The 21,178-nt window shown below is 43.5% G+C and overlaps 1 protein-coding gene across 1 annotated transcript in view; it reads right to left on the minus strand.

Moving 5' to 3' along the window:
- Positions 1-21,178, minus strand: part of CRACDL (CRACD like) — a 56,244-nt gene that overhangs the window by 31,300 nt on the left and 3,766 nt on the right. The window contains exons 2-4 of the mRNA XM_035001733.1: positions 13,402-13,570; positions 6,140-6,275; positions 5,633-5,797 (exon numbers count right to left, since the gene is read on the minus strand). Coding sequence (XP_034857624.1) covers positions 5,633-5,797; positions 6,140-6,275; positions 13,402-13,570 — 470 coding nt within the window. The remainder of the gene's footprint in view (positions 1-5,632; positions 5,798-6,139; positions 6,276-13,401; positions 13,571-21,178) is intronic.

Consider the following 21,178-nt stretch of genomic DNA (forward strand, 5'->3'; position numbering starts at 1 on the left):
AGGGAGGACTCTAGGGTACCTCCTTAGAAAGGAGTTTTAAATGTTGGGCCAACCCCTGCAAACTTGTCACTCATTTCCAAGGCCATGCAGAGAGCCTGCGTCCCAGGCAGCCTCGGGGAGACAGCTCCGCCTTCACCCTCCCAAGCAGGTACAGCCACTTCAGACAAGGGCTTCTTTCTCTGATGAAGCAGACCCACCTGGTCTCTCCAAGGGCAGGCTTGCTCCTGCCTCTGGAAGCCGAGAGGGTGGTCCAGAGGTGTGATTTTACAGGCTGGAGCGAGCAGAGGATGGGCCAAGCCCACTACCCAGCAGCCCATCTCTACAGCTGCATTTGTTCATTCTAGAAGGTTTCTGTATCTTCGTGTGTTGTCTTGGAGAAATCTGGCGTTACAAACATTTTACTAGCTTATACCTCCGCAGCGAGGCACTGACAGTCAAGGGCAAAAGTGCTGCCAGGGAGGAAGGATATTTTGGTAGTCACCTGGAAGGATGACAGTAACATGCTGTTGCCTGCCCACTGAACTTGGCCATCCCCTTCACTGAGTAAGGTCTCAGTGGGTTCTACCGCCAAGACGTTTATCGGCATGAAGTGGTGGAGGGGGTACCCACATGGGGAGCGGGGTGCAGAGAGAGAATCTGGGAGGTGCTGGGCTTTGGTTACAACCCTGCCCCTACTTCTATTCTAGCATGGTGCTCAGTATTAGTGTCAAGTTTACATTTATATTTTTCTCCCAATGCTTTTTGTCTTCCAAATTTTGTATGTATAAACACAACAAAATTTACCATCATAACCGCTTTTAGCCATACGGTTCAGTGGCATTAAGTACACTCCCATTGTCGAGCAAACCTCTGCAGAACTTTTTCTCTTGTAAAACTGAAACTCTGCACCCACTAAACAACAACTCCCCATTGCCTCTCCCCCAGCCCCTGGCACCCACCATTCTACTTTCTATCTCTATAAATCTGACTACTCTAGGTACCTCACATTAAGTGGAATCATACAGTATTTGCCTTTTTTTGTCTGGCTTATTTCATTTAGCATAATGTTCATCCATGCTGTAGCCTGTATCAGACCCTCCTCCCTTTATAAGGCTGAACTATATTCCATCGTATGTAGATACCACATTTTGTTTATCCATTCATGGACACTTGGGTTGCTTCCACATTTTATCTATTGTGAATAATGCTGCTGTGAACATGTGTACAAATACCTCTTCAAGAACTGGCTTTCAGTTCTTTCAGGTATATACCCAGACATGGAATTGCTGGATCATACAGTGGTTCTATTTTTAATTTTTTGAGGAACCTCCATACTGTTTGCCACAGTGGCTACACCATTTTGCATTCCCACCAACAGGGCACAGGGGCTCTAATTTCTCCACATCCTTGCCAACACTTGTAATTTTCTATTTCTTTGATAGGAGTCGTGCTGAGGGGTGCGAGGTGGTGTCAAGCTTACATTTTAACCTAAGACCATAATTTTAGGCACCTCACAATGACTTAGTGAGCCCCTGTGAAAATGGTCTCCTCAGGAAGGAGGCAGCAAACAAGCCATGGGCAGCGGGCAGACTCCCAGGGGCCTGGGTACATCTTGCTCAGTTTCTTTTCCACAACCCTGGAGCCCCACACAGAGCAGGTTCCAGCAGCCTCTGCTTAACTAGGGGGCACCAGAAGGATGTCACTGTTAGAGAGACAAGCTGATGCAGGGACTCCCCCTGCAAGGGAACTTCCTCAGAGAAATGTATTTTCCCTGTTAACAGAAAGGTTCCTTATATTTTCTCCTGCAAGTATTAAGTTTACTCCTGCCTACTGGGAGAAGACGATTACTACAATGAGGGGAAAGGGGTTATAAGTGGACATAATCTATTTTAGTTCTCTTGTTTCAGCTACTTGGGTTCTTATGGGAATAAAGCAAGAAAAATTATTTAAAAAATAAACCACAGGACAGGACTTCTGGCTTCCTCTGTGCCTGTGGCTTTGGCTTCCACTGTTGTAGCTGATGACTCAGTACATCACCTAAGATTGGACAGGTGACACCTCTCCCAGGTGTCCTCCCTAAGGGTCACCACTAGAATGGGTACATTCCAAAGATCATATAGAATCCTTCATTTTCACCTTTGTCTAGAGGAACAATGTATATATACATTGGGTAAAATTTTGGGTTTTGTTTTTCTGACTGCGTGGGACTTAAGAGAACAGGCAAGATGAGCTGCTTTCGCAAATGCAGTGACTCCCAGGTGAGAATGATTATGTCTTCTGTGAGGACATGGGCTTTAGTCACCTCCCTATAAACCCAAAGGACAAACCTTCCCTGCCTCCCCTCCACTCAGCCCACCTGGCATTTGCACTGCCTGAGCAGCCAGTCCTGGGCTCAGGCCCACCCCGGCCCCCGGGGGGGTGGTGCGAGCTGGCAGGGAGCTTAACTTCTCAGAAACTCTGACCACAATGACCTCTGTCCCTGCAAAACCCGTGCACTGGCTGTCACGGCTGGTCTTCCTGCTAGGGCGCCAGACTCTCACTTCTCCGTCTTTGTGGTCGTTCCGAGAGTTCTTAGGGCCTAAAAAGACCAACACCTTCATGACTGAGGAGAATGATGCATCCTGTCTTTGGTCAGTGAAGCAACTATGTGAGGTAAGGTAGGACGGGGCAGGAAAGCTGACCTGTGTTTTTATCTGTGGGCTGGAAGCATCCCCATTTGCCCTGCTTGCTCCCAGTCACCCGTTGGTCCTGAAATCCATGCTTCTGGATAACTCCGGAAATGAATGATTTAAAAAGTCTAGCAGGTGGCTGGCCCTTCATTGGAGGAATGGGACTCAAATGGGAAAATGGCCTGGGGTTCATGGGCTTTTTCAGGGGTGACCCTGGGTGACAGCTGGTTTACAGTGTTTGTCTTCAAAGAGAGGGGCTCAGCCACCCAGGAGTGGGCTGAGGCCGGTGCACATGGGAACAGGCCGCAGACATGGGCCTTTCTGGGAAGGAGGAGCCTCCAGGCTTTGCACCCCAGCTGGCCTTTCCTGTTGAGGGAAGGGGAGGCACTGACCTACCTGATTTCACATAATCCTCTCCAAAACCCTCCGAGGACACAGATTCTACAGATGACAGAACCTGCCCACTGCCTGGCTGCACGGCAGTGGGTCCGTTTCTGCCAGAGCCCATGTTGTCTCTCTCCGTGTGTTACCTTTCCTCATCACCCAGGACAACTTCCCAGCTTGCCACCCTCTACCCAGTGCTTCCTACTTAATGGCAGGACACTTAGCAGATGGCTAGTTGGATGTCATTTTACCTTAGAAACCACCAAATAAAGTTTCTTTGTCACCTCATGTGGTAATGAGATTTTAAAAATAATTTCGCGCATTTCCTAAAAAACTCATTCCATTAGGAAATATCACCTTGGCAGCGTCATGAGATACTTGTTACTGGAAACCTTTTATCACAATAATCTTCATTAAGTTTCTCTATCAAGCATGTGGGCCTGCTTCCGGGAGTCACAATAGGAAAAAAATGAAAGCCCACAATCCCATCCTTTTGGGATTGAAGGTATCATTATATCAAATATCATGTGTTATATAAAGACATTTTAAAGATTTTTTTTTTTTTTTTTTTTTTTTTTGGACAGAGAGAGACACAGCGAGAGAGGGAACACAAGCAGGGGGAGCGGGAGAGGGAGAAGCAGGCTCCCCGCAGAGCAGGGAGCCCGATGCGGGACTTGATCCCAGGACCCCGGGATCATGACCTGAGCCGAAGGCAGTCGCTTAACCGACTGAGCCACCCAGGCGCCCTAAAGACATTTTAAAGGGTGCATTGTTTCCTCCTCTCAACCAGTCAGTCCACTGTGCCCAAGAAACTTTCAGGGCATAAAATATGATCACTGTGTCTTCAAAACCATGGTAATAAAGATTACACATATTTTTTAAGTCTTAAAGGCTCCAATTTTAGATTCCTATTACCCAATTAATAGAATTACCTAGTTAATAAAATCTCAGAACTTTGTTTTTTCAGTAACATAACCAAGGATGCTGAGAAGGAAGAGGCCAGCCCCGCCGGGTGTGAGTGGCTCCCATACAGCTAACTATGGAATCTGTGCATTGTGGTGCTTTGCAGGTTCAGAGGTGGGCTCATGCCTTAATGAATGGAATTAGAAACCACCTGTTCTCCTGTACTGCCCCAGCTAAAGGCAGAGAGAGCCAGAGAACTGTGGGATAGAGTGAGGGCAAGCCAGTCAACTATGGCTCGTGAGAGTCATCTCCCCAGCATGTGGCCCTGAAACAAAGTCCCATCTGGTCCTGAGGCTGGGGACGCTGAAGCTCCACGTCTGAGAGTACAAGAGGGGTCTGTCATGTGACACTGGAGTTAGCCATAGCCCGCCAGCCTTCCCCTCTGGTATTTTAAGGGTTGGCTTGAAATCCAGGAAATGGGCCAAATCATCCTCCTGTCTTCTCCTCCTTCTCTTCAAACTGGGAGAGCAGGTGTGGGTAGCCCACTGTCTTTAGACCCTGCTCATGGAACAAGCAGGGACAGGTTCACCTTAGAGCAGAATTCTGGAGAGAATAATTCTCTAGCCAGCTCTGGGCAAACCCTAACCCTGGGGCTCACTTACATTCAGCTCCACCACAGCCTTCCCTCTGGCTTTTACCAGTGATGCTCTGGGAACCCACAACCGCACCCAAGTTAGGTGAATATTCTTTCCCCTGCCTTTGCCGGGGGGCTTCTGGATGTCCAAGTTGAAGTGACTGCTGAATGTATTACAGAGCAGCTCAGAATCTGCAAGATGGTGGTTCACAATGAATCCCGAGATTCTCAGTGAACAATCGTCCACTAGGGCATGGAGCCATAGCTCCAAGAACGCACAGGGCAGGGGAGTGGCTATAAAACATGGACTCTGGCCTTTGTTTTTCAAGTGTCAGCGTTACACGTATTAACTCCAATTCTATCCACCCCTCAGCAGGGCTGGTCTAAAGGGCAAATGATCGTTTACGTACAAGTACAGCGTATTGGCTTAAAATGGCGGCACCAGGAGCAGGGCTACTTCCACGAGGCTCAGTGCTTCCTCCTGTTTCCTAATGGGGGAGGGTGTTATCCACGATCGGCTCCCCTGCCCTGCTGAGGTCACAGATGGCCCTCTTGCTGGTCAAACTTTCCCTGTTGCCCTGTTTACCAGCAGCATATGTCACATTCTACCCCAGACCAACAGGTTCTCATGGCCCTAAACTCAGACCGGAGAGTCCAGATTAAGTCACATATGTTCACCACTCCCTTCTCCCTCCAGCCAAATGTCATGACAACAGAAAACAGACATAAAGGTGTTTCCCTTCTTTCAGATGGGATGCCCAGTCTGGTCATCTGCTCAGACAGGAAAAACCAGGGAGAGGGTTGATTGTATCAGATCTGTAGCCATTACAAAAAAGGCTACCAAAACCCTATCTCCTGACAAGATGGACATTTCTGCTCAAAGAACGAAAACAAATGCAGCCCAAGGACTGACCGTGAGCTCCACGGACCTGGTCTGGAATACCGCCTGGCCACACAGACCGTGGGACTCCTACAGGAACACACGGGGGCCACCAGAGCGCCCCCCCGCCCCCCCCTGAAGTGAGCGCGCACCAAGCCGAGAGGTGGCGCAGGCCTCACTTGCCTTTATGGTTGTGCCGGGACCGATGTCAGGCAGCAGGGACATCTCTGGGGGGCTCCTGGGCAGACCGTCGTCCTCAGAACTCATGCCAGTGTCATCTCCCCGCTTGGCAGGAAGGCCTCCCGGAGGCGGTGGCGGCCCCATTTTCACATTACACTGTATTTTCAGCTAGATTATAATAAAGAACATTTGCTCTTGTTTTCATCAGCAACTTTTTATCAACAAATCTTCCTGCTCCGGTTCATTCACGGGCTGTTTTCAACGCCCCTGCCTGGGGCAGTGAGTAGACTGAACTGAAAAGAGTTGTCTGCCCCCAGCTCTCCTGCTCTCATCCTGAAAATGAGCAGTTACAACTTAGGACAAGTCAAGATCCAGTTGTAAGTAATTTGGTGTGTCCTGCATGCAATTACACTTCAAGATATGTCAAATAAACCAAGCAGAAATAATTCGAAAACTTCTCAGCTCGTATTTGACGTATATACCCAGTGTCACTGCCCAGGAGAAGTTTACCTGCAGGGCTTTAATCCGGTCACACACATTTTCTTGGGAAAACACCCGCACAGGCCGAGGAGGGTCCTGTCCCGACTCAGGAATGAAAATACTGTCATGTGACAGGGCCCGGCTGCCCAGCGCGGCCCTCGACTCCCTAGGATAAAAGAGGCACCATGAAACGCCACGCTCCTCCACGTCTCACGCAGGGGGCTCAGCATGAACAAGAGGGCTGGGGCCTAACAGCGCAGCCACAATACGCCTTCGGCTGCATTTATTTTTTTTTAAAGATTTTTTAAATTTATTTATTTGACAGAGAGAGACATAGCGAGAGCAGGAACACAAGCAGGGGGAGTGGGAGAGGGAGAAGCAGGCCTCCCTCCGAGCAGGGAGCCCTATGTGGGGCTCGATCCCAGGTCCCTGGGATCATGACCTGAGCCGAAGGCAGACGCTCAACGACTGAGCCACCCAGGCGCCCCGGCTGCATTTATTTTTTGATGGCTTTTGACTCCGATTTATCTCCGCCCTGTCAAATACCACAGTCAACGCTTAGGAGCACTGTAGAGGTAGGCATTTTCCTGATGGCTCTGAAGGTTGTGTGAATTCTTTTTATTAATGGGAAAATGAGGGTTTGAGGGAGGTGTGATGTCTAAGACAGGAGGCCTGCAGAGAGGAAGGGCTGGGGGGGGGGGGAGGGTTGTGCAAAGACTATGGTGGATGCCTGAGGAAGGTGAAATCATTCCTTGTGGGCAAACATGCCGTTCCTCGGTGGGCTAGAGGTCGTGTCTGCATAGTAGGCTGAGGGCCTGCCTGACGGAGGCATCCTTGCAAGGTGGTCCAAAACACGCATCCAGAGGGTGGGTTTGAAATGAGTGAGAACTGCAAATCTGTGAAGCCGTGCCCTGTTTTCATCACCTACTATGAATGAGCTGTGTAATCCAGCCTATGTGCCTAGGCCCTGGAGTACAGATGGTGGGTCCTTCTGTCATCCCCATCCCGGCCGCTGCCCCAGCCCTGAGCTCGAGACTCCAATTAGGAACCGAACCCACAGGACATTCACAAAATGTCCTAAGAGGATGTGGGAGTTAAGTTGTCAGATTTTCCTAGCAGCAGTGGCTGCCTGAACAATAGGTGGAAGGAGATGATGGAAACCCGATGATGAAGGAAGGAAAGCCTGCTCCCACAGGCACTGTGCATCTGTGCTCTATACTCCCCCACCCGCACGCCGCCCCAGGCATCCTGTTCTCTGCGAGGCATTAGGAACTCTTACGGTGGTCCGCTCCACTGCAGATCACGTTGTGTTGGTTAATAATGTTTGCAACTTCCTCCTAGCTCACAGTAGTGAGTCTGCAAGTGGGGAATCCACAGGCTCCCAAAAGAATGTGTCCTCACTCTTCTGGGAGGGCATGAAGCCAAGTGAAAGAACCCAGCAGGCCCACCCTGTCAACGGCAGCTCCTGTTACAAAGATCACACGCACACCTGTCTCTCCCTCCTACAGTGGGCAGCCCATGGCCACTCCCTTTGAAAACCATAACCACTGCCCCAACGCCTCCACTCTAGGTGTTAAGTAGGAGTTGAGACAGCATGAAAAGGCCTCTGCAAAGATACACTGGCAAAAACACAGAAGGTCATATGCTCAGGGACATTCACTACGTTTACAGAAGGAAAAGACCACCAACAACCCAAATGGCCCTCAGTAGGTACCTGCATAAACCACGGAACATCATCTAATGGAGACTCTGCAGGTGACCATGTGGGTAAGGGAGCACAAGACTGCACCGAGTGGAAAATGAAGCAGAGTGCAGAACAATGCTTATGGCGTATTAGTGCTATGTGCGGAAGGGGGGTATGAATATAGGTGAACATATGTGAAGAGGTATGTTGTTTGCTTACAGTTTAAAACATAAAAATAGAAGGATAAGCAACAAATGAATAAAAATAGTTTCCGTTGGGGAGAAGGACAAAATGAGATTGGGAGACAGGGCGCCAAGGCATTTACTTACACATTCACAATTTTGTCTTTGAAACTATGTAAATATTTTATATAGTTAAAAGACAAAGTCAAACAAAAAGGGAAATAAGAGAATCTCTAAAACTAGAAAACAAACAGAAACAAACGAGCCTAATTTTATACTGTGTTGTTGGCATAACTGCACAGAGAAAAGAATGATTTCAAGTGATTTTAACCCAACATCTGATTTTTTTTTTTTTTGAGAGAGAGAGAGGGGGGAAAGAGGGGAAGAGTGGGAGAGGGAGACAATCTTAAGCAAGCTCCACACCCAGCATGGAGCCCAACAAGGGGCTTGATCTCACAACCCGAGATCATGACCTGAGCTGATAGAAAGAGTTGGATGTTTAACTGACTGAGCCACCCAGGCGCCCCCAAAATGAGTTCTGGCTCTACATTCATAATAGGATAAATTCCAAGAACAAAAAAACCAATCAAAGATATGAAATTACACTCAGTAGTCTTATTGGTAGCAGTACTGATTTTTAAAAATAGTATACAACAATCTTTATAGAACATAACCTCTATGTGGGAGATCAGGGTAATGAGATTATAAGTATATTATATGAAGAAGAAAATGAGTAATTTTGTTAATATCACTAGGAATTAAGATTCCTAGCATAAGAGAACAGTGAATTCAAAAATTTTGTCTTAAGTTTGAACTGGAAATATCAGTGAGTTATTTTTCTCTTAAAAAATAAAATGCATTTTTTAGTCCCTAATCTACTGAAGAAGTCTAGAAGCAATGACAGCCAGCTAGCAATCATCACCCTTAGCAGCCAGACTGTGGTCTCTGAAAACCACTTCATACTAAAAGGAACCGGGGGGCGCCTGGGTGGCTCAGTTGGTTAAGCCACTGCCTTCGGCTCAGGTCATGATCCTGGAGTCCCGGGATCGAGTCCCGCATCGGGCTCCCTGCTCGGCGGGGAGCTTGCTTCTCCCTCTGACCCTCTCCCCTCTCATGTGCTTTCTCTCTCTCATTCAATAAATAAAAAGTCTTTAAAAAAAAAAATAAAAGGAACCGGGCCCATGTGAATAGGTGGCTGATCGTAGGTCTAGGACAGGAAATGTACAAAATAAAGCTGGGATAGAAATCCCATTGTACAAGAAAGCAAGGAAGATTTCAAAGACAAATGGGGTCATGTCTAAAGAACTCGGGAGCTAATCTGAAGTGACTCCCAATAGTGTAAGATGAGGCGCTATGAGCATAAAAATGAATAAAGACTGTCATGGGCTAAAGCAAATCAAATATATAAAAATCCATGCATTCACAATGATATATACTAAAAAAAAAAAAAACAAAAACAAAACAGAAAAGAAAAAGAAAAACTCATTGGTCAGTATTGGAAGTTAGGGTACCAGCTAGGGTACCAGATTGTTACTTTGAAGGTTGATTGGTAAAAGGAGAACCAGGCATTATTCTGCCTTTCCTGGACATCTCGCATATTAGAGAAAGTAAGGAATTGAGGAAGGAAAGGTCTTCATGTAAGAATTCCAGCTAACACATGCAGAATGAGTGATACAATTAGAAAAACCACCATTTTGCAATAAAATAATGGATCTAGGCAATGATCATCAGCAGGTGTTGAAATCATTAGGCGAAGATCTGTGGAGGTATCACACTGAGAGAGACCCCTTGAACCCACTGCTCAGTCTTAGTGTCATGAGAAGTGGGACAACCAGATGGCATGTGCCTCATGAGGTGATGTGAGATTAAGTACCCAGTACCATCTGAACCTAAATCTAATTAAATATCCAGATCCATCTAACACTTTACAAGAGATTCAGAGACTATAAAAATGAGTTCAGTCATACCAAGAGAAAGCAAATCCAGAATGTGAGATATTTGGCAGAGACAATAACCCTGTTTTTTCCATCAGATCAATGACATGAAACAAAGTGGGGTGGGTGGGGAGGGGGAAGGAAAATCATTATAGATTAAGAGACTTAAAAAGCATAACAACACAGACACAATAAATGGGGGTCAGCCTTTTAAACCCCCAGGGTCCCATGTGGTTTGCCAGCATTAATGTACCTTGGCAAATGGAACTCTTTTGCCCATCGTGATGGATGAGAAGTTGTTGCAGAATCTAGAAGGCACACAGACTCTCAAAGGCACTAAAAAGTGCCCCTAAGATTTTGTCCCTCATATGGTCAGATAATTTATAATGAAGAAGCCAAAAATATACAATGAGGAAAGGACAGTCTCTTCAATAAATGGTGCTGGAAAAACTGGATAGCCATGAGCAAAAGAATGACACTGAACCCTATCTTACACCATAAAAAAAAAAAAATGAAAATGGACTAAAGACTTGCACATAAGACCCAAAACCATAAAACTCCTAGAAGAAAACATATGTAGTAAGAAACCTTGACACTGGTCTTGGCAATAATTTCTTGAAAGCAAAGGCATCAAAAGCAAAAATAAAAAGTGAGACTATATCAAATTTAAAAGCTTCTGCACAGCAAAGGAAACCATCAACAAAATGAAAAGAAAACCTAAAGAATGGGAGAAAATATTTGCAAATCATATATCTGATAAGGGGTTAATATCCAAAATATATAAAGGACTCATATAAATCAATAGCAAGAAAAAAAACAATCCGATTCAAAAATATGCAGAGGAATTAAATAGACATTTTTCCAAAGAAGACATACAAATGGCTAACAGACACATGAAAAGATGCTCAACATCACTCCTAATCAGGGAAATGCAAATGTCACACCTGTTAGAATGGCTATCATCAAAGTGATAAGAGATAAGTGTTGGGGAGAATGTGGAGAAGAGAAACTTTTCTGCACTGTTGGTGGGAATGTTAAGTTGGTGCAGTCACTGAAGAGAACAGCATGGAGGCTCCTCGAAAAATTAAAAATAGAACTATCATAGGATCCAGCAATTCTACTTCTGGGTGTTTATCCAAAGGAAATGAAAATAGGATCTTGAAGAGGTATCTGCCTTCCTATATTCACTGCAGCATTATTCACAATAGCCAAAATATGGAAATAATCCAAATGTCTATCAACAGATGAATGGATACAGAAGATGTAGTATGAATGTGTGTGTGTGTGGGTGTGTGTGTGTGTATGTACGTAGGATATTACGAAGTCATGAGAAAGGGGGATATCCTGTGGTTTGTGACAACATGGATGAGCCCCAAGGGTGTCACACTAAGGGAAACAAACAAGAAAGAGAAAGATAAAAACTATATGATCGCACTTATATGCAGAGTCTAAGAAAGTCAAACTCCCAGAACAGAGTAGACGGTGGTTACTAGGGGCTGCAGGGTGGGGGAAACGGTACCAAGTCCAGTCATAAGATGAAGAAGTTAAGGAGATCGACAGCACAGTTTATGGCACAGTCTTATAGGTAATACTCTTGTATTACATACTTGGAAATTAAGAGACTAGATCTTAAATATTCTCACCTTAAAAAATAAATAGTAATTAGGTGACATGATGCAGGTGTTAGCTCGGGGGTAAGTAATCAATTTTTAATATGTATGTGTATTAAATCAACATGTTATATGTCTTAAACTTCCACAATGTTATACATCAATTTTCTTCCAATAAAGTTGGGGGAGGAAAAGATCTTGTCTCATCCTCTGTGCTACTCTCTAAAAGCAATGCACTTCCTGGGCCTCATCAGACCCCACCCTTAAGTTTCCTAGCCCAGCATCGCTCCAACAGAGATTTTTTTTTTTAAGATTTTATTTATTTATTTGAGAGAGCGAGCGAGCACAGCAGGGGCAGGAGCAGAGGGAGGGAGAGAAGCAGACTCTCCGCTGAGCAGGGAGCCCGACCTCGAGATCATGACCTGAGCCGAAGGCAGCCACTTAACCGGCTGAGCCACCAGGCACCCCTTCGGCCAACTTTTACCAGTAATTGAGGACCTGGCCCCTGCCAGGTGCTGAGAACATAAAGATAAAAAGGAAACTGTCCCCAGTGTCGATGGGCTCCAGGGACAGAGAGGAAACACAAGTGGACCGGTCATCTCTCACACACATACAGACACACACACCCCGCTCCCCCCCGTGCTGTGATCCTGTTCTCTGGTCGGAAGGGCCACTGTACGTTCTGGTCAGAGATAGGGTGTGGGTGGGAGTGAGTGTTATAATTTCCCTGGGGCTGGTCCAGTGAAGACACTGAATAATTAGCAATATTATCACGATGACGTCTTGTTCCCCCAGAATTTGGAGTACAGCGCCTCAAAAAGCGCGTGCACCACCTGTCCTCCGAGCTCTTCATGAAGTATAATGTGGGTCCTTCCTGCTCCCTGCCAGCACCAGGAAAGAAAAACAAAAACAAAAACCCTGAAAGAAAAGACCTGAATCTTTCCGCTTCAGTCATTTGGTGCCATCAAGTGGTCAATGTAATTTCTGCTCCTCTAAAAACAGGCGAGCAGCCTGGGGAGGAAGGAGGGGACCGGCCAGCATCACTGGGATGCTGGAGCTTGTGACCCCATCCCAGCGAGGTCTAGTCCCCAGTCCCAAGGGTCATTATCTCTTCTGTGGAATTTTATTCCCAAACTAAAACAAACTGTGTTTGTTGCATGGCAACAAATCTGGGGTTTTTTTCCCCCTTTTATTCACAGACGTAACTTCTGGAATCACTGAAGCATGTATAATGTAACTATATTTTGGTGAAGTACAAGTTATAGAAATAAGGATTACTTCACACTAGATTTCCCCAAGTTTTCATACCTATTGGTTCTGTTGTAGCCAACAAGATTTTTGGATGATTTTTCCAAGATTTAACAGCAAGAAGACTTCCCCCACCCCTCTCTCCTTCTAATGGAAAATCTTATTAGAAAACTCAAAGTTTAGGCTTAGAGAGATGCATTTTCCTGGTATAATATCTACGTCCTCAAAAGAGTGCTCAGTCAAATAAAATCATGGCTTGTATCCCAACCTTGCAGCTTTTAGTTGCAGGGCAATGGACAAGTTCTCCAAAATTTCTCTAAAGCTTGGTTTGCTCATTTATAAGACGGTAGCTCTGACCTCCTCCCCCACAGTGATTGTAGACTTTTAATAAACACAGCACTTGGCACGTAGCAGGTACCTGATAATGTTTTCCCACAACCTTCTCCATCCCCATGTATGAAAAGACAGAAAATACAACTTCTTTGGAGGAACCTCCAGTGGAATTCCCTAGGAGGGAAAGAGGCTCAGAAATCCAGCCAGTTACCAGGACAATGAGACAAAGTATTTGGGTCCTCCTGTGCCCCCACCTGCTTACTGGGGCATAGGAGCCTGAAGGATGGGCGGGGCAACTTACTCGAGCTCATCTTCTGAGTCATAGCCCACTGGCCCCGACTCGATGGCAATCACTTCACTCTTCCCCTGACTCTGTTTCCAAGTGCTATTTCCTGTGGCAGACGGCGATTCCTTTCTCTTCTTTTTCCCGAAGAACTTCTTAAATGTCTTGAACTTGGACTTTTTCTTTCCTATGCAGAAAGAACGCATGTGAGCACTTGCCAAGCATGTGTGAGGTGTGCACCATGCATCCATTATTTGCTCCTGCAAGTCCCTTTTCCACACAGAAGTATGTGAAGTACACAGAAGACCGTTTTGGCACATCTGAAAAAATTGATCCCACAACCCCGTGATCATGACCTGAGTGGAAATCAAGACTCGGACGCTTCACTGACTGAGCCCCCCAGGCGCCCCTGCATGCTTCTTTTTTTAATTGCTGAGTAATAGTCCATTGTATGAACGAGAGCAAGTTTTAATATCTAAAATATACATAGCGGATAGCAAAAAGTCCTGGTGAGGTAAAGGCCATGTGTAACTCAAATTATTTTTCCGAATAATCCTCAACTGCTTCATTTCTCATGAATGTGTGCACCAAGGACAATCAGAGGAGACCCAAGCTCATGGTGTTCGCTGGCATGCTAGACGCCAGGAGGAGCTAACAACTTTTGGTGGAAAAGAAAACGTCAAATGGTGGTGGCAGCACTGATCCCCCACCCCCCGCCATGCTTCCTGGATTGTGAGAATTTATGACACTTTGAAACATTTTGTGATCTCTTCTCTGATGCTTCTTTTATTCTCACCCACAAATTCTATCATGCTCAGGATCCTGTGACGTCACATGAGCAGCTCAGAGAACTTCGTTCCTTTTCTTCTGAATATTTATGAGAACTAACAACAGAAGGATGTAACAGCAGAGATCATCAGGATACTGTCTAACATATCCTGAACATTTGTTAAAACAATTTATTAGTTTTATAAGTAAACAATTTTGTGGGCTTTTTTTTTTTTTTTAAATGTTACCTGAGAGAGACAGCAGAACGAGAGAGAGAGAGCGAACGAGTGAGCACGAGCAGGAGAGAAGGATAGAGGGAAAGGGAGAAGCAGACTCTCCGCGGAGCAGGGAGCCCGATGCGGGGCTTGATCCCAGAACCCTGGGATCATGACCTGAGTTGAAGGCAGACGTTTAACCGACTGAGCCACCCAGGTGCCCCAAGCTGACTTCCTTTTTTAAAAAAACACAGTATCTTTATATTTATATGAATGTCCCCTTGGGAAGTTTACATGATCTTGCCTTAATGTGGAGAATTACTTTAGATTACTCTAGCTGGGGTCCTTGTATTACCTTAGGTGGGACAGATCCCTGCATAAGGGGAAATCAGTCCTATAACTCAGTTTTCTTAGCTTCTAGTGGAAGTTCCCTTACCTTAACAATCACAAAATGTTTATGTTGCTAACTGATGGTTCTCAATAAGAGTTTATTATTTGGAAAGACTCTTAAGAATTTTCTGCATTTGCCAGGATACCATCTGGCCTTTGCCTAGCTGACACACAAGTTTGCATCCCTGAAGGTCTGAACACACATGCAGCCTCACCGCCCTCTGTGGTCAGAGATGCTGTTTCTGGGTTAATGAACAAGAGTGGCTACGAAGACCCCGAGGGTAACCGCTGAACACTCCTGTCTGAACTGCAACTGGTCAGCCAGCCAGCCAACGAGCCAGCCACTGGGGCCTGTCCTTGTTAGATCTGTTCACCTGCTAGGCTGTTAAATTCAATTTATTTAATGGTCACAGGAACTATTTGGATCTTTTCCTTCTCAAATCTGTTTTATGAAGTTATGTTTTTCTAGGAATTTGCCTATTTTTCCAAATTTTCAAATTTACTGGCATACAGTTATTAAGAATATCCTCGTGGGGCACCTGGGTGGCTCAGTTGGTTAAGCGACTGCCTTCGGCTCAGGTCATGATCCTGGAGTCCTGGGATTGAGTCCCACATCGGGCTCCCTGCTCAGCAGGGGGGTCTGCTTCTCCCTCTGACCCTCTTCCCTCTCGTGCTGTCTCTCATTCTCTCTCTCAAATAAATAATAAATAAAATCTTTAAAAAAAAAAAAAAAGAATATCCTCTTATTGTTTTAGCATCCGCACCCCCTGTAATAAAGCCCCCTTCCTCAGCTCTGATATTATTTGTGCCTCCTCATTTTCCCTTCATCAGTTTTACCAGAGATCAATTAATTTTATTTGCCTTTAAAAAAAGTTGGGCGCCTGGGTGGCTCAGTTGGTTAAGCGACTGCCTTCGGCTCAGGTCATGATCCTGGAGTCCCGGGATCGAGTCCCGCATCGGGCTCCCTGCTCGGCAGGGAGTCTGCTTCTCCCTCTGACCCTCCCCCGTCTCATGTGCTCTCTCTCTCTCTCATTCTCTCTCTCAAATAAATAAATAAAATCTTAAAAAAAATAAAAATAAAAATAAATAAATAAATTTAAAAAGTTGGCTTTTTAAATTCTCTTTGTTGAATGTGATTTATCTTTTTTTCATTGTATTAATTTCTGTTCTAATCGTTATCCTTTCCTTCCTCCTACTTCAGATTTACTGTGCTATCTTTTTAAACTTCTCGAGATGAATACTTGGCTAATTAATTTTTAGGCTTTTTGTTTGTTTTTATAGTACACACATTTAAGGCAATACATTTCCCCCTAAATCTCTTTTAGCTGCATCCACATGTTTTGATATACTTTTATTGTTGTTTGGTTGAAATATTTTCTAATTTCCATTATAATACCTTCTTAGACCTAAAGGTTATTTAGATAAGTAGATCTTAATTTCCAAGCACTTGGAGATTTTCTTAGTATCTTTCTGTTATTGATTTCCAGCTTAAGTGCACTGTGGTCAGAGAGTATCTGGGTGATTTAAAACCATTCAAATGTGTTGAGATTTGCTTTACAGCTTACCATAAATTTGTAAATGTCCCCAGTGTGCTTGACAATAAAAATAATCCACTCTGACTGCAGATTTTATTTATTTTTATTTAATTGTCAATTTTTCCTCTACAAATTTTAACATTACAATGGTGCAGAGAAAGGTACAATTATTATCTTGCTGGGGAATTGAACCTTTTGTGAAAGGGCACTCTTTATCTTTAGTGATGCTTTTTGCCTTAAATTTTATTTTGACTGCTTTTGATATACCTACTGAAATTCCTTTTTCCTAGTGTTTACAAGATGTGTGTTTTTCTATCCTTTCACTTCTAACTTTTCTGAATCCTTCTATCTAGGACTTAAAAGTTTTAGAAATCTAATCTGATGATCTTTAACTTCTAACTGGAAAAATTAATGTAATTAGTCTACTTAAACTTACTGTAATTACTGCAACGTTAATAAAAAAGTCTGCATCTTATATACTTTTCTTTAACCTCTTTTTCTTGTTGTCTTTTGGATTAGCTGACTTTTAAAAGTTATTCCATTCTTCCCACCTCGAGTTTGTAAACTATGCCTTTAATCTGTTTTTTCAGTAATTACCCTAGAAATTATACTATGCATTCTATTATAGGACAAAACAAGGAACTTAGAATACTATAATCCTATTTAAATGCCCTATTGTTGTCATTCTTTGAAAGACCCAAAAGATATTCTTCCGTGTTCATTTAGATGTATCTGCTTGTTTCTCACTTTCCCTGCTTGTCATTCCTTCTTGTGTTCCAGACCTTCCATCTAGGGCAATTTTCCTTTAGAATCTGCTTTGGGAGGGTCTGCCGATGACAAATTCAGTTTCTGTTTGTCTGAAAATGTCTTTATACACCTCCTTCATTCCTACAATATATTTTTCCTAGGTATAACTTTCTAGGTTGGCAGTTATTTTTTCTAAGTTATTCTTTCAATAATACTGAAAAGGCTATTTCACTGTTTTGTGGTTTCTGCTGTGTAGTCCAGAAGTCAGTTGTCAGCTTATGCTCCTTTGAAGATCATCTTTTTTTCTCAGACTGATTTTTCATTTTGTCTTTGATTTTCTATATTTTCAGTGTATATGGATTTCCTTTTATTTATCCTTCTTGGGGTTCACTTGATTTCTTATATCTGTGGATCGGGTCATCTTTCGTTAAATCTGTTCCAAAAAAGTAACTGCTACTCTCTCCTCTCTTGAGACTGTGCTCATGCGTATGTTCTACCCTTCCACTTATCTCTATGCCTCTTCTCTTCTGTACCTCCCAACATTTTACCATTCGATGCTACATTCTGTATACTTTCTCATAACTGATCTATCTTGAGCCGATAGAATCTGCTGTTAAACTCATCCACTGAATTTCTAATTGTAACAGTTATACTTATTTCTAAAAATCCCATTTGATGGTTTTCAAATATGGTATATCATTTTTTAAAAAGTTATTTTAGAAATTACATAGTAGGGCACCTGGGTGGCTCAGTTGGTTAAGCAATTGCCTTCGGCTCAGGTCATGATCCTGGAGTCCCAGGGTCGAGTCCCATATCGGGCTCCTTGCTCAGCAGGGGGTCTGCTTCTCCCTCTGATCCTCCCCCCTCTCATGTGCTCTCTCTCTCTCATTCTCTCTCTCAAATAAATAAATAAAATCTTTAAAAAAAAAAAAAAGAAATTACATAGTAAACTGGAGTGCCTGGGTGGCTCAGTTGGTTAAGCGTCCCACTCTTGATTTTGGCTTGGGTCATGATGTCAGGGTCGTGAGTTTGAGCCCCATGTTGGGCAATGTGCTGGGTGAGGAGCCTGCTGGGGATTCTTTCTCTCCCTCTCCCTCTTTCCTCTCTAGAAAAAAAAATTACATAGTAAAATTTGCTTTTTTTGGTACAGATAGACCTACATAATCACCTCAAGATACAGAACTATACCACTACCCTTCATGCTGTCCTTTTGTAGCCAAATCCATCTTGTCTTTAATCCCTAGAAATCACTGATAGCTTCTCTGTTCCTATAGTTGTACCTTTTCCAGAATGTCATATAGATGGATTCATACAGTATGTTCTTTTGATTCTGGGTTCTTTCACTCAGCACAATGCATTAGAGACTCATCCATAGTGTTACGTCCATCAGTAATTTGTTCCTTATTACTGCTGAGTACAATTCCATTGTAGGGATAGACCACTTTATTTAAACATGGAGCAAATCGAAGGACATTTGGATTCGTTTCAGTTTTTGGCAACTATGAATAAAGTTGTTACAGGTTTCCTTTTTTTTGAGAGAGAGAGAGAGTGAGTGAGTAGGGGGATGGGGAGAGGTCCGGAAAAGGGAGAGGGAGAGGGAAAGAGATAATCTCAAGTAGACTCCACAATGAGTGCCGAGCCAGACACTGGGGCTTGTTCTCATCACCCTGAGATCATGACCTGAGCCGAAATCAAGACTAGGAGGCTTAACCAACTGAGCCACCCAGGTGCCCCTTGTTAAAGGTTTCTGTGTAGAGGGGTGCCTGGGTGGCTCAGTTGTTAAGCATCTGCCTTCAGCTCAGGTCATGATTCCGGGGTCCCGGGATCGAGCCCCACATCGGGCTCCCTGCTTCGGCGGGAAGCCTGCCTTCTTGCTCTCCCACTCCCCTTGCTTGTGTTCCCTCTCGCTATATCTCTCTGTCAAATAAATAAATAAAATCTTTAAAAAAAATAAAAAAGGTTTCTGTGTAAACATAAGTTTTCATTTCTCTTAGGTAAATACCTAGGAGCAGGACTGCTGGGTCATGGACTAAGGGTATATTTAATTTTACAAGAAACTGCTGAAATATTTTCGAAAGTGGCTGTACCATTATGCATTCCCAACAGCAATATGAGGACTCAATTGCCCTGCATCCTCCCAGCACCTGCTATTGTCAGGTGCAGTGTTGTTTCTGTTCTGCCATTCTAACAGGTGTACAGTAATATATCATTGTAGTTTTAACTTGCATTAACTAATGTTGAGCACTTTTTCATGAGCTGATTTGCCATCTGTATCTTCTGAGGTAAAGCATCTTTTAAAACCTTTGCCTATTTTTTATTCGGGTTGTTTGTTTTCCTACTGTTGAATTTTGAGAGTTCTAAATACAAGTCCCTTATCATGGGTGATTTACAAATATTGCCTCCCAGGCTGTGACTTCTTTTTTCATTTTCTTAACAGGGTCTTTCACAGAGAAAAATTTTTAAATTTTAATGAAGTCCAAATTAGGGACTGAGATGTCCCATCTCAGAACTCTATGTAATTCTAGGTCATAAACATTTTCTGTTTTCTTTGTAAGGTTTCATAGTGTTACATTTATGCCTAGGATATATTTTAAGTTAATTTTTGTATCATCTGTGATGTATAGGTCAAAGTTCTTTTTTTTTTTCCATAGGAATGTTCGATTTCTTCTAGCACCATTTGTTGAAAAGACAACCCTCTCTCCATTGAATCACTGCTCCATCTTTGTCAAAGACCAATTGACCATATTTGTCTGTATGGGTCTATTTTTAGCCTCTGTTCTACCTGTACACATCCATCCCTTCATCAGTACCGCACTTGGCTTCATTATTGTAGCTTTACAGTAAGTCTTGAAATCAGGCAATATGAGTCCTCCAATTTTGTTCTTTGTCAAAATTGTTTTCACTGTTCTAGTTCTCTTGCTTTTTCATGTAAATTTTGGGATCAGCTTGTCAATGCTAGAAAAATATCTTGGTGGGATTTTGATTGTTTCATCTTTATTCCCCTCCTCCTTCCCATCCCTGCCAGATTATTTCAAAGCAAATCCTCCCAGATACTATTATCACTTCATCCGTACGGATCTGGCTTCTTCCTAAATAAAAAAAATCTTTGACTCGTCATGGAAATCAAATAAATGATCACTGGTCACTATTCTTGCTACAGAATACTGAACCATATCCAGTCTTCCCCAGCAGACGTATACTCAGTATACTCTACCCCACATATATTAACACACCATTCTGCAGCTCAGTTTGGGGGAGAACTGACATTGTAGCAACACTGAGTCTGCCAATCTATAAATGTGGTTTTAGTCTGCTCAGGCTGCTCTAATAAAGTACCACGGACTGGGTGGCTTATGAATAACAGAAATTCATTTCTCACTGCTCTGGAGGCGAGAAGCTTGAGATCAGGGAACCAGCATGGTGGGGTTTTGCAGGGAGCCCTCTTAAAGGTTGTTGACTGAAACTTCTTGCTGTTCCCTCACATGGCAGAAAGCAAGCAAGCAGCTCTCTGGTCTCTTCTGATAAGGGCACTAATTCCATTCATGAGGACTCCATGCTCATGACCTAATCATCTGCCAAAGGTCCCACCTCCTAATATCATCACATGGTGGGGTTAGGACGTTAACATATGAGCTTTGGGGGGAAATCAGATATATTCAGTCCATAACCCATAATATATCACTCCATGTATTTAGGTCTTTGTTGATCTAAGCAACTTTTTTTTTTTATTTTTCAGTATATAGATCCTGCATATATTTTGCTAGATACATACCAACGTATTTTATTTGTGCTATTGTAAATGGTACTTTTAAAAATTTAATTTTTCAATTGTTCACTGCTAGTTATGCAGAAATACAATCGATATTTGTGTTTTGACCTTGCATCTAGCAGTCTTGCTAAACTTAAGAGATAGATCTAAGTACTTTTTTGATATTTTGTTTAATCATGACATCTGCAAATATAGTTTTATTTCTTCCTTTCATCTGTATCCCTTTTATTTCTCTCTCTTGCCTTTGAGCACTGGCTGGGTGCTAGGACACCTTTTATAAAAGTTTCTGGTTCCTTCCAGATACTTTCAAACTTTCTTTAATTATCTTCAAACATACTGTGCACAATTGTGTTATAGCATATACCTGATTG

The sequence above is a fragment of the Mirounga leonina genome, unplaced genomic scaffold, assembly GCF_011800145.1.
Source record: "Mirounga leonina isolate KUSES-001 unplaced genomic scaffold, KU_Mleo_1.0 Mir_125, whole genome shotgun sequence".
NCBI classification, from domain to species: domain Eukaryota; kingdom Metazoa; phylum Chordata; class Mammalia; order Carnivora; family Phocidae; genus Mirounga; species Mirounga leonina.